The sequence below is a fragment of the Rattus norvegicus genome, chromosome 7 (assembly GCF_021556685.1).
Source record: "Rattus norvegicus strain SHRSP/BbbUtx chromosome 7, alternate assembly SHRSP_T2T, whole genome shotgun sequence".
NCBI classification, from domain to species: Eukaryota; Metazoa; Chordata; class Mammalia; order Rodentia; family Muridae; genus Rattus; species Rattus norvegicus.
In genome coordinates, this window is record NC_141540.1 from 37,198,230 (window position 1) to 37,212,324 (window position 14,095).

Here is a 14,095-nt window from a genome sequence, read left to right on the forward strand (position 1 = left end):
CTCAAACCTTCAGCCTGAAACAGGCCAGGGATACGTTGAAAATGAGAGCACCAACAGCATAACCAGAACATATTACAAAAAGAGTGAAGTGAGACCCAATGTTCACTCAGTTCCCAAAACCTCGAGGGAGAATAACGAGTAAGCTCTTTATCCTCTGCAATACTTAATATGCTTTAAAAAAACAAATAAAAAACAACCACAAAGACCCTAACAATTATCAAAAAGTAAATCAAATTCCAGGTGTCTTTGCAAACTGCAAAGTCCAAACAGCTAATCATTCTATTAACACATCATCAGCCCACCCTAAAGTCTCTAGGATGATGACCTAAAGTTAGGCTCACCCCTCACTGCTCACTACACTTCACTACCACAGAACCCTGGGGCTTCTAACTTGCACAGTTGCCTTTAGGGCAGCAACTCCCAATTTGAGGCAACCCCATGAGTTCTGCTCCCATGGGCAGGGTCCATAGATGCTGTCCCACATCCTTCAGTGCCCAGGACAGAGACACCCCTACTGTGCTGGCTGGCTTTATGTCAACTTGACACAAGCTAGAGTCTCTGAGAGGAGGGAACCTCGATTGAGAAAAGTGCCTCCCTCCATTCGGATCCAGCTGTAGGGCATTTTCTTAATTAGTGACTGACGGGGGAGGGTCCCGGGAGGGTCCCACCCACTGTGGGTGGTGCCATCCCTGGGCTGGTGGTCCTGAGTTATGTAAAAGAAGCAGGCTGAGCAAGCCATGGAGAGCAAGCCAGTAAGCAGCACCCTCCATGGCCTCTGCCTCCAGGCTCCTGCCTCCAGGCTCCTGCCCTGTGTGAGTTCCTGTCCTGACTCCTTCCTCTGATGAATAGCAAAACAGAAGTGTAAGTCTAATAGACCCTTTGTTTCCCAAGATGCTTTTTGATCGTGGGGCTTCATCACAGCAATAGCCACCCTAACTAAGGCAGTCTGCAAAGAACTATTTGGACCAAAGTAGCAATGATGCCAAGGTTTAAAAAAACAAAACAAAAACAAAAACATCTCTTCTGAAGCTAGAAGCCATGGGCCCAGGTCCAAGTCACCCGGGCAAGCCGAGGTAAATCCCTTATCCTTATGAGGCGCACCTGTAGAAGCCATGAGCAAAGCCCTGTTGATAAGGTGCTGTTAGGATTAATGGCTTGATGGAGACACACTGTATAATCCTTAAAGGGTTTAGCAAATACTAATCTCATCTTAATTCCTTCTGTAAGGTATTTTCCCCTTTTAAGAAACTTAACGCTAAACATATACAAGAGGGAAAAAAAATTACTTTGCTTTGTCAATTTGAGTAGATGGGTCTCCAAGAAGGTCAGCTGTTCGTTTATCTTTTCAGGCACCAGCACCTGCTGTGACTTCTTGATTTTCGAAGTTTTCTTAGAACAAGTCCCCTAGAAACACGGGTAAATGTCAGAATGTATTTTAACACGTTAGGGGAGTTGTCATTTTTGAGTGACCTGCTTTATGTTCCGTTTCTCTCTTTTCTGTTTCGTAGGCAGGACTACGATCTGTGCGGTTAGCCAACAATAATTAGCCATTTATCGTCACTGATATTGCATTCTAGCTAAAAGTGCTCAAGAGTTACTTGGAGAAAACCAAAATGCTCCCATTTCCGTTCCCTCCTTTCCAGGAATTCCCACTGTAAGCCAGCACTTGTGGTACAGGTGACAGCGGAGGTAGTGGTGTTTGGAAAAGGTATCTTTTTGTAGCCCAGGCTGTCCTCAAACCACTAAGTAGCCAGTCTTCCTCCTCCCCAGTGCTGGGATGATGAGCATTCTCCACCACAGTCAGTTTATGCGGAGCTAGGGATCAAACCCGGGACAAGCAAAGCACTCTACCTACTGAGGTACATCACATCGCCAGTGGCTGCTCTCTTCCTAAAGTAGCTGTCACCTCCAAAAATCCTCAAAATAAAATCCCAGCCAGCCAGCCCTCGGGGAGGCCCTCCTATTCCTTTTTCTTATATTTCCAGAGGGAGCCAGCGCCTTTACAACCCAGCTCTTGTCTCTACAGCTCAGCCTTTCACTAAAACCAAACAGGATCAGTAATTAGCAGATTAAGGCCTGGCCTGCGTGTGCCCAGACTCCCCACCAAGCTTTCTCTGTTTGAGACTGAGAATTGACCTGCGGAGGCTGTCTCCTGTTGTCACAAACAAAACCTTCTAAGCCTCTCTCTTCTTAGAAGGGGTCTCCAGCGACTCTGGTGATTTCTGCCTCTGATAAATTAACAGATCCTACAACCTTAGTCAGTGGGAAGTGTTACAACCTCCTGCTGGACCAGAGGCTCTGAGAACAGTGTGAGACTTGCCCATGAACCCGCTAGGGCACAGAGCCTTGAGTCAAGGTCCGGATGACCCAGGGAGCTAGCAGACAGACTGAGCAATTGGTTTTAAAACAACAAACTGGGTTGGGGATTTGGCTCAGTGGCAGAGCGCTTGCCTAGGAAGCGCAAGGCCCTGGGTTCGGTCCCCAGATCCGGGAAAAAAAAAAAAAAAAAAAACAAACCCAGACTGTCTCTGGCTTAATCAAAATTTCTCTAAGCAAAGCTAACCCCACAACTGAGTCCCCCAAAAGTTGTTACAGCTTAAAGTGTCCTCTAGCCAGGATGATTTGGGAACCTTACCAGCCAACAAATTGTCTTGCTTCTCTAGCCATCTCAGGAAGGGGGTGTGGAGGCAATCTGACTCAGTGTGAGAGGTAAGAGGCCAAAGGCCCTACCTGGTATGCCCAGTCACATCTCAAAACCTCACCTACAAACACGTTTAGCCCACAGCATTCCAAGAAAAAGCAGTAAAGCCTTAAGTCCCTCTAAGGAAGCACACGTCAAAAGTTGCCCTCAAAATTAGCAGCAGTTTGGCTCACTAACCTAGCTTCTCGTTCACTCCCTTCAGCGAAGCACTCGGAACAAAGCAACTTTGACTCAGTGCTTCCTGAAAAACCCTCTTCTTAGTCCAGTGTCCAATGCATGTAGAATGGTCTAGCCCCATCTACCTTGCATTCAGTACTTGAAGCGTAACTCTTCAACAGGCTAGCTCCTGACCATATCTTCTCAAATATTTTTTAAGTTAAAGAAGTTCTTAATGAAATCACGTTCCTTAATGTAGAAATGACAAATTGATATACTTCTAATGTGTTTAATGATAGTAAATGAAACAGCTAAATACAAAAAAGAGAAACAAACAAAACAAATTACCTCCTCTGTTGTTTCCTCTTGGTCAATACCAAATAGAGACTTGCACCCTGATGTGATATCCAACATCTTTTTCCCATAATTTATAAGCATTATTGCCAGGTCATATTCCTTCCAGGAACGGAGAATCTAATTAAAAATAAGTATTAATTATCTCTGTTGGATGCCTCTGTTTCCAAGTGCAATGCATAATTTTTCATAAATTCAAATTCCCCTAAGTCTTTTGGGCCTAACAATCCCTCAACATTGTTAAGAAAACTGGAAAGTTACCTCCAAATTATGTATCTGTAGAATTGAAATTATGTAACTCTACTACTCTTGATATAAAGAACTGATAACAGCTTCTTATCAATAATGCATTTTCTATCTCTCTGGGCCATATACCTTTATTCTTTGTGGTGCAGCATTCCACTATTAAGAAACTCTTTCTACTTTAAAAAGCCATATTGAAATGATTGTTTCTTAAGGTCATATACCCACACCTTTTATTTTGAGTGCTTGGTTGCTTGCTTGTGTTTCGTTTTGTTTGCTTTGTTTTTGAGACAAGGGCTCCTATAGCCCGGGCTGGCATCAAGCTAACTGTGTGGCTCAGGATGGTCCAGAACTCCCGATGTTCCTGTCTTTACCTCAAAGTGCTGAGATTATAGATTATCGACATGTACTACCATGCCCGCCTCATCTCCGGTTGCTTTCTGTGGGGAATGGCACCATTCCTGACCATGTGATTTCTTGAATGTGGAGGGGAGTGCTAAGTCAGTGATTTGCAAGACATCTTAGTAGAGAGTTGGACAGATTCTCTGAAAAACTGAGAGGAAGTGTCTTATTTAGGGTTTTGCTGTTGTGAACAGATGCCATGACCAAGGCAACTCTTAAAAGAACAGCATTTAACTGGGGCCAGCTTACAAGTTCAGAGATTCAGTCCATTATCATCAAGGCGGGAGCATGACAGCGTCTAGGCAGGCATGGTGCAGGAGGAGCTGAGAGTTCTACATCTTCATCTGAAGGTTGCTAGGAGAAGACTGGCTTCCAGGCAGCTCAGATGAGGGTCTTAAAGCCCACGGCCACAGTGACACACCCACTCCAACACAGCCACACCTACTCCAGCAAGGCCATGCCACGCCTACTAATAGTGCCACTCCCTGGGCCAAGCAGATTCAAACCACCACAGTAAGCACACACTGATTCTTCAAGGGTAAGCCTACTCCATCCTTCTCACACACTACCCATCTGTTACTCTTTGCCCTTCCTAGCCTGGCCCTTGTCCACTTTTCACTTGTAATCTTCCATCACCATGTCCTTACTGAGCTGAGTATAATCCTGACCCCTCCATGTTCTGGAACCAGCACATGTCTCGTGTCTCTCTGTGGCTGAGTACCTTTCCTAGTGTACCTGCCTTCCCTTATTTCCACAGCTTCCTTCTTACCTCATCATTATAATCCTGGTTCTAGCATCAACTCCAAGAAGATTTCGGGGCCAGTCATCTGATTTGTGTACTGCCCTCCATAGTGACTCCATGAAGGCAAAGGAATACATGCATGGTAAACCCAGAGGGGCCACTAAGTCTAAATATGTTTGCGTGAGTCTCGTATGCGTGGACACACTCTGTTAAGATAGTTCTTATTTCGGATACATAATCATTGCTACTTCATACATGGAGAAGGGCTACATGAAAGGATTTAGTGAGCGGCTAGCTAGACCTGCTGAGACCCAGCCCATACTAAGAAGCAAGCATAATCCTGCAGAGACAAGATAATATTTTCCAAAGAAGCAATGCATTGTGAGGAACATGTTGTAGCAATGGCGTGGTGGCAGGGCGAGGCCCTATGGGGTGTTGAATGCCTTGTACAACAGTCATATTTCATGACAAGATGTGCATGAGATGTTTGGTCACCTTACTAGATACCACCCCTGACCAGAGCGTCTTCTCTTTACCATAAATGAACACCATCACAGAAAACCACAGCCAGACACAAGACCAGTGGATTGGGAGGAATCCAGCCATGATGCATGTGTACCACAGATCCTGTATCTGTGTCTCAGGGAACATTGAGGAAGAGGGGGCAGAAAGATCGTAAGGGTCTGAGTGCTGGGAAGTCTGCTGTGAAACCGTCTCTGCTAGAAAAGGGTGCGTAAACAGGAACAATACAATGGCAATATCAATAGACATGCTAACACGAAGGACTCCCACCTCAGGGGCAGAGCTACAGACAGCTAAGCTAAGAAGTGCTGAGTGGGGAATCAGCCTCTCCTCGGGGATGAGCCCCCTTCTCCGTTGCCCAATACAAAGCAGTCAGCCCTGAAGCCACACGCATACGACATACATACAGCAAAGGTGGACTCAGCCGGTCGCATTTAAATGTTAGTGCAAGCACGTACAGACACGTGAATTTGGTAAGAATCAAAGAAGAGACTACCAGTTTGAGAGCTGGAGGGACGTAGAAGTTGGAGGAGGGGGACCTGGGAGAGGCTGGAGGGAGGAGGAGCAGGGAGGAGAGTGAAGTGACTGTTGTAATTTTAAGTGTATGAGTGTGCATGCGACGGGGCAGGCATTGCCATCTGAACACAGACACGGGTGGACGTGTGCCCTGCACCCTACCGCAGCTGCTTGCCCTGTGCTTTCACTTGGCGTGACAGAGTTGTGCAGCCTCTTGTCTAAATACATTATGAGAAAACAATAAATAAGAAGTGATTTTTTTTTCTAACGACGAGAGAAACAGAGGGCTGCTTCTATTCAACATGTCAAATAATGGACAGAAATGCTCCAGTATGGCAAATGTTTGGCACTGACAATGTTAAAACAATGCCAAAAAAAAAAAAAAGAGAAATGACAAATCTCGAGGGTGGCACCTCACTGGGGGCTGCAGGAACTTGGAGGGGGATAAATTCTGTTGCTTAAATTAAAAAGACTGAGTTCTCTGAAGAGATTTTTTTCAGAAGAGAAAACAGTGTTGTTTGACTGAGTTTCCCATGCTCCAAGGGATAATCTAGAACTGCTTACGTCAAATGATACAATCACGTGAACACCTACAATCTGGGATTCAGAAATAGCCCATGATTTGGGAACTGGAGACCAGAGAGAAGGCAATTTCTAGGACAGCAAGTACCCCACATACCAGCTGGGGAAAAACACAGCTCAAGTGTCAAAAGTCCTGATTCTTTTTTCCAGTCAGAATGTCTTCGGGGTCACTTCTGATATGACATCGCTTAATCGCCTGATTCCTCAAGCAAGTGAAGAAAAGGCAGAACGATCCCTGGCAAGCCAGTGAGGGCACAGAGCCACTCACATGAGCCCAGGGCTCCAGTTGAGGCTCCGAGGGTTGAAGGATGGGGAGACCTCCCCAGGGGCCTGACGACTAAAGGAACCATAATCCTCCCCCATCTTCCACAGCTGTCCTCTCTGGAACCCACTGGTATTTCTTCTTCCTCACTCTGAGCAGGAAACCTGCAGGGACCTCCTTCCACCTCTTCATTCCCCCCACCCCACCTCACCCCACCCCCACCCCCGCTCCTCCCAGACTCCCTCCACACTAAATTAAAATGTTTTAGATACCTGGGTAAGCAGGGTTTATTGTGTTTGTCCTTAACAGAAGACATGCTATTGGAAACTCACTAGATACCTTGAAGTATACACTTTCTTGTTGGGGTGGGGCCCTGAAGCAGTCCCTGTCCTTTAAGTAAGGTGCTTGGCTGTGCCCAGTGTTCTGAAGAAGAGTGAAAGCTGCTCCTTCCCCTCCCGGAAAGGCCACAGGAGAGCATTCTCTAAAGACAGTGGTATGGGTTTTTGAGAGCTGGTCCAATGGATAGTCGTTCATTGCCGGCTACCAGCTCACTGCTATACCTTTACAGCAACTCTTTGACCATACCCTATGAGATTAAACATAAACTCGAGTCTACTTTTTTATGAATTGCTATAAATGAAGCAAAACAAAATCTGCATATTGTCTGGAGAAACCAGTGGTCGAAAATCACCTACCCACCAGGCATTTTCCCATTTGGATATCTGCCTTTAACTGTGCTTATAATTCCTTGCAGTCACAGTGTTCTGGCTACAACTAGCAATGTTTCTTTGGTACGTGTCCCCCTTGCTGAGGAAGGTGACCCTTGTCTCCAAGGTCATGCCAACTTCCTTGGATCCAGCTGGTTGCCATTGTGGTGGAAGGTCCAGGGATCTGGCTTTACTTCAGATGTACAGTCGCTTACACCAGGGTCTCACACACTGAAAATCATAACAGAGCAGAGTCTCCACGGTCAATCAAATTACTACCTTTGTAACATGCTCCTCTCAACCAGAGACATCTGCTGAACCCTCTAATCTAGTCCACCGATCGATCGATTTGCCCACGGGGCTGTTAATACCAGTTTTTACTAAGGTGGCTTTGCGATGAGTCCTCACATCTATTGAGAACGTTTAAATGATTCTAGAGAAACCCCATGGGATTGCAATTAAAATTGCATTAAATGTAAATGTTATTTTAGGAAAGGTTTATATTTCTGTTACAGCCTGTCTTCCTTTGTATACAGGAACTCAGTGTGGCCTCACCATATGCTCAGATTTTAATGTGTATCCTTGGCAAGATTTCAATTCTTTCGTGCAGGTTCGCTGACACTTGGCTAAGTTTTAAATAGTACTGTCTGCCCCCTTTATTCCTAATGCTTCCTGACACAAACTAAAATATCACTCATGTCTGCTCAATATGTACACCCACTCGATATAGTCTTCCTATAACTCTGATTGTTCCTTACGAGACGTTTGAGACCCCTACAATTACAAATAAGCTACATTTTTCCTTCTATTACTCTAAAGGCATTTCAAATCCATGTCCCACACACAGGAGAGAACCTCTGAAAATAATGACTCCCTGTTAAAAGTCCTTCCTGGGCCTGGTTTTTAAGGAAATGGCTTCAGAAGTTTGCCATTTAGTATGATATTTGCTTGAAAATTTGGGTAAATGTCCTTCTCATTATTCAGTAGCTCCTTTCATTCTGAACTCACCAGCAATCTCCTTAGGAAAGGTTGCTTAAGTGTTATCAAATGTCTTTGTGGCATTTTTCACACAATCTTATTTTTCTTCAATTTGATGCTATAAAAAAATTCAAGCTTTATTTTAATTTCAGATTCTGTCCCTTTTTGTGGTGCTAAGAATCAACGAGAGGGAAGCCTCGGTCTTTGATGCCTGACATGGAGCCTGTCCTGTGACTGGAATGTAACAGATCTGAAGCCTCCAATGGTGCGGGGAGGTCAACACGAGGACGGCCACAGGTGTATAATGTCTTGTCTCTGGTTAATGTCTGTGGTTCTGAGCTCTGCTTTCTCTGGTGTGAGAATCACCGTCTCCCTCTGTTATTTTTGCCGGTGGGTACTTGCCCGCTACCGCTGTCCTCTCCCAGTTAGATGTACCTCTTGAAGCTCTGTCAGAATTAGGACCTGCATTTCAAGCCCTCCTGGAAGCCTGTCTTCTAAGATTATCCACACTTGGCAAAGTGGTTAATACGGATTTCATTATTTCATCTTTTAAAACGAATGCTCTCTTTCTTGCTTCTTACTTTGGTTAAATTAGTCCCCTTCCCTCCAAGACTGCCTGTGGTGTTCGTTCTCTCTCTCTCTCTCTCTCTCTCTCTCTCTCTCTCTCTCTCTCTCCTTCCCTCCTCTGTTTCTGTGTGTGTTGCTACTTCATTCTTTTTCCTCCCTGTACACTTAGAAGTCCCACTTTGTTATAAAGTTCTGCTCACAGTGAGTGTGTGTGTGTACTGTTGGAGAAAACAGCAGCCTTAAGCTACACACACTTCCTGTAACAATCATAAATGCGCACAACCATGGACCGAGAATCTACCTGTTAGCATTTCCCCATTCCCTACGGAGCTACAATGGAAGCTTTAGTTCTGGGTTACTCGTAAGTTTGTCTGTCAAGGACAACTCTTGTCTTTCAAGAAACCCTACTTAGCATCTGTATCACAAAGTCCAATCCATTCCCTTATCTTCTATTTACTTTTAATAATGCATATATTGAGAGACCCCTTTTATTCCTCTCTTTTGTCTACTTCTATCTCAGGACTTCTGCTTTGAATCAATTGTCAGTTGATAGAGTGTTTCCTCAAGTGTTTTCCCCAGATAAGTGCACAGGCACAGTGTTCCGCAAACATTTGTACTTTGAAAAGTGTCTAGTTTTGCCCAATCCAATGAATGGTATCCGTCTTGTTATTAGTTCTGGGACCTTGAGCTTTATCCTTCAAACAGCATTTTGGTGTAGTGCTGCTGTGCTGGGAGCCAGTTGAGCCTCTTTGTACTGCAAGGAGAACATTCTTCAGAACTGGAGACTTTACGGCTTGTCCTCAACCATGAACTTCAAACAGGTCACCAACACCTCGTCACGTGAGTGTCCCTACCTTAATCCTGCTGGGGACTCAGGAAGCCCATTACTGCCCCATCTGTTTCTTTCTCAAGCCAGGATTCCCAGTGTTTTCCTATGACTGCTGAGTCTGCCTTCCACCATTTCTGAGCAGTTCTACACTGAGGTATTTTTAGATTTGACTCACAGTCTGTTACAATGATCTTTATCACGTCTGTTTGTTACAGAGGCTTGGTGTCTTGTATTATTTATTTGGTGAGTTGGTTGGCTGGCTGGGTGGTTGGTTGGGTGGTTGGTTGGCTGAGTGGTTGGTTGGTTGGTTGGTTGGCTGGGTGGTTGGTTGGCTGGGTGGTTGGCTGGCTGGGTGGTTGGTTGGTTGGTTGGTTGGTTGGTTGGTTGGTTGGTTGGCTGGGTGGTTGGCTGGGTGGTTGGTTGGTTGGTTGGTTGGGTGGGTGGTTGGTTGGTTGGTTGGTTGGCTGGGTGGTTGGTTGGTTGGTTGGTTGGTTGGCTGGGTGGTTGGTTGGTTGGTTGGTTGGGTGGTTGGCTGGGTGGTTGGTTGGGTGGTTGGTTGGCTGGGTGGTTGGTTGGGTGGTTGGTTGGCTGGGTGGTTGGTTGGGTGGTTGGTTGGGTGGTTGGTTGGTTGGTTCATTTCATGTCATCTGATTGTTCTTTATTCTTTAAAGTTTTCTTTGCCTCTTTGGTCCCAACTCATCAATGTTGTTTCCCAACATAGTAAAGAATCAATGATACAAATATTCACAGGTTCCGCTTAATCTTTCTCCCTTTCTAACTCCAAAAATTAAATCTACTCTCTACTCTTCCTTCCTGCCTACTCAGTTGTAAGATGAAACTGACCGGGCCTGCCCAATGTTCCAGGCCTTCCAACTAAGGCAAGCCTAGCCCATAAAGTCTCTCCCATAACTGCCTTTTCTTTTTACATCACTTAAAGCTTCACAGAATTACTCTGTGTGCGTGTGTGTGTGTGTGTGTGTGTGTGTGTGTGTGTGTTCTGTCTTCCCCCGTGAAAGCATAAGCTCATGAGACAAATCTGGGTTGTTACCTTGATTACTTATTTCTTTAACGAATTCTAATTGCTATAGGTTAAGTTTGCCTTAAGACCCAACAACCTGGCCTCATACCAACCGAAATCACACTGAATTTTACCTGTGTGCCCTCAGTAGGCACTTCAGTCTGTACCTCTTGCTTAAAGACTATCCAGATCTCAAGTGAAGTCTTCCCCAGGCTTCCCACATTCCTATTATGTCACCATTTACCATTCATCATGTGAGCCGGAGAGCTGCTCTCCCCCATGAGGCTCTAGCTCTTTGGACATTTTCCAAATGCCCTTTACAGACCCTAAGTAGTCAGTAATTGTAATTGCTAATTACACCAGTCTGGTACCCTGAGAGTATTCCTAGCCTGACCTGAGTTTTTACATTCTGACTTCATAAAAGCCTTATACCTCTCATTCCCTGATTGCACTGGCTGCTTTCGTGTGTCAACTGGACACAAGCTAGAGTCATCACAGAGAAAGGAGCCTCCGTTGAGGAAATGGCTCCAAGAGACCCAGCTGTAAGGCATTTTCTCAGTGATCAATGAGGGAGAACCCAGCCCATTGTGGGTGGTGCTATCCCTGGGCTGGTGGTTCTGGATTCTATAAGCAAGCAGGCTGAGCAAGCTATGATGAACAAGTCAGTAAGCAGCACCCCTCCATGGCCTCTGCATCAGACCCTGCCTCCAGATTCCTGCCCTGCATGAGTTCCAGACCTGCCTTCCTTTGGTGATGAACATCGATGTTGAAGTGTAAGCTGAATAAACAAACCCTTTTCTCCCCAACTTGCTTTTTGGTCATGGTGTTTTGTCACATCAGATAAAACCTTGACTAAGACACTAGTTAACCCTTTAACTGTAATGTTGCTAATGTCTCTGGGTTTGGGTTTTGATTTGGGTTTTGGGTGGTTTTGTTTTGTTTTGTTTTGTTTTGTTTTGTTTTGACAAGGTCTCATTATGTAGCTCTGGTTGTGATGGAACTCAGTCTGTAGACCAGGCTGACCTTGAACTCCCAGAGATCCAGCCTCCTCTGCCTCCCAAGTGCTGCCATTCAAGGCATGGTTACCACTCCCAGCTGTCGCTTGTCTCTGTAGAGCTAAGTTTCGTGATTTTAACCCAAACCTGGCTGCCTGCAGGCTCCATCTACCATGACCACAGCCTGACAAGCTGATGTGCACACCGCACACAGCATACTACGTCACTCATCTCTTAGGGTTTTTTGTGTTCTGTGTGACTATAGATAACGCCGGATGGTATCTAAAGGCTGTTTCAGTGACATCAAGGCTGAGTTTGTGGGGCCCCACAGTTTTATCAAAGGGGTCACAAGCAGTCACCCTCCCTCCACTGGCTTTCTGTCTTCGGAAAGATGCTGTGGGGATGCTGATGTTTCTTAGGAATTATTTTTAATTACAAGTTAGTACAGGTGCCCTCTGAGACCAGAAGAGGGCCCTGGATCCAATTAAGACCAGTCCTAAATTTTAATGACGCTGGACAAACAATGAGATGAATACCTTTGTGATGTAGAAGATGCAGCAAGCGATCATGTGCTGTATACTTTCAAAGCTTGAAATATTTTTCTTTGAGTGAACAACACTTGGTATTCCTTGCAAAACCACAATACATTTTATCAAGATCTAAATAAATAAATAAATAATTAATTAATTAATTAAAAAAACAGAAGCATAATGACTTTTATGTCAAAATATCATCTTATTTAGTATAAAATGTAGGATATAAATCGTATCAGTCTTAAGCTAGCCTTAAGCTATGAAGTCAATAATTCATAAAACTGCAGTCAATAATTATTGATAACATATTCATCAGGTATGAAAGAATATACATAGATAAAATGGGCATATTCAATTTTCAAATGAATCATCTGTCTTTATAAACTTGAAAACTGGTAAAGAATATGAAATAAATCTGCAAATAACTGTAAAACAACATTTGTTTTCTATAAGCACTGCAAAAGACAGAGGCCAAATGTTTTATGGACCCAAAACACTACTGATCACATCTATGCTTATGGGGACCTCGGCAAAGGACAGAGAGGATCAGGCCCGTGTGACTTAGTATGGAGGGGAACAGGACTTTAAATGACAGTCCCTCTAAGATTAAAGTGCTGAGTGTCTATGCCGCTGAATAGCAATTAATACTGGCGTCTGCTTCCTCTCCTGCCTTCAGTGTGTTCCTGAGTTCGATGTAGAACCAGACTACAGATTGGGGTCTCAGTCCTGCTGAGATTAGAGTAAGCCCTTCGCCATTCTGATGACCCCAAAGAACAAGTCAACATATGTGTGTTTGTTCTTCTGAGCGCCTTCAAGCCACCATACCATCCTAGCGGTATTTTATTATCCTGATCCATTGGTGAGGATGTTTAATGCTTATTTAGTTCCTCCCTTCTGTGTTAACTCACCCTCTGTCCCCATTGCACACCACATCCCCAAATCATGCTAACTACCCTACTCATTTCTCAAAGCTTGTACATGTGCATGTGTGTGTACATGTGTGTGCACAAACGCATAGATGTACCCAGAGAGAAAGCTGCTGTCATTTCACAAGATGGCATTTATATATATTTGTCTGAACTTTTATCTTTTCCCTTCACAGAAAGTACTTCCAAATCCACAGGAACAGCCCTAGTTTCTGTTGTTAATGGCTACATATTACCATCTGGCCTGGACCGACTGTAACTACTGTTCTCACATTGACTAGCTCATGGCTAATGTTTTAGGTCTTGCACTACTATGGTTTTCCTTCATTGACCTTGTCTCCATCAAACAGCACAGAAAACACCCTCATACATGCTAAGGAGCCTGCCACGAGCGGCAGGTAAAGGACCCAGGACACACAGGGTAGTAGGAACTGCATCGTTCATCCAAATGGTTCTTTTGGTTTGTGTCACACTTACTCTGCTTGCTCTGTCAAATCAATGCATTTTTTTTAAATTCTTACTAAACTTGTATTCTATTAAATAAATTACCAGTAGAAGAATTACTATATCAGATATCAGTTTTAATTTTGCTTGGACTTAGATTTAATTTAATTAAAGTTGCTTTCTCAAAACCCAGGAGCTTCTGTGATTTCACACTGCCCTGTCACTAAGTCAGAATGCCGTTGTTATCGTGTGTTCTCACAAGCCACAGGACTTCCAGACCTTACATTGTGAGTCCAACGTTTGTTTCCAGAAATACTTGATACCCAAGCATCTTAGCATGGAGTGGATTTGGTTTTCTGTGAACTATCTATTTAGAACCCATGTCCATTTACCCGTTAGGTGAGAGCTAACTCTCAAGGCATCCTTGACTTTAAATGTAATCTTTTTAGGGTTTCCTATGATCCTGGTTCTGGTCCTTTTGTTTCATGCAGTTTGCTGGTCTATCTCAGGTGCAAAAATTTCCCCTGAAACCCTGGACTACACAGGTCATCTCCTGCATTTGTTTGGTTTCTTTTCCCCCTAAAGTTTTGCTTTATTTTACTTGTAATCCTTAAGCAG

The 14,095-nt window shown here is 44.3% G+C and overlaps 1 protein-coding gene across 2 annotated transcripts in view; it reads right to left on the reverse strand.

Annotated features, from left to right (window-relative positions):
* Cfap54 (cilia and flagella associated protein 54) overlaps positions 1-14,095 on the reverse strand; it is a 283,006-nt gene that overhangs the window by 183,274 nt on the left and 85,637 nt on the right. For both annotated transcript variants that reach the window (XM_087557147.1, NM_001447141.1), the window contains 3 exon segments: positions 12,111-12,233; positions 3,206-3,331; positions 1,287-1,404 (listed from right to left, as the gene is read on the reverse strand). In XM_087557147.1, coding sequence (XP_087413273.1) covers positions 1,287-1,404; positions 3,206-3,331; positions 12,111-12,233 — 367 coding nt within the window.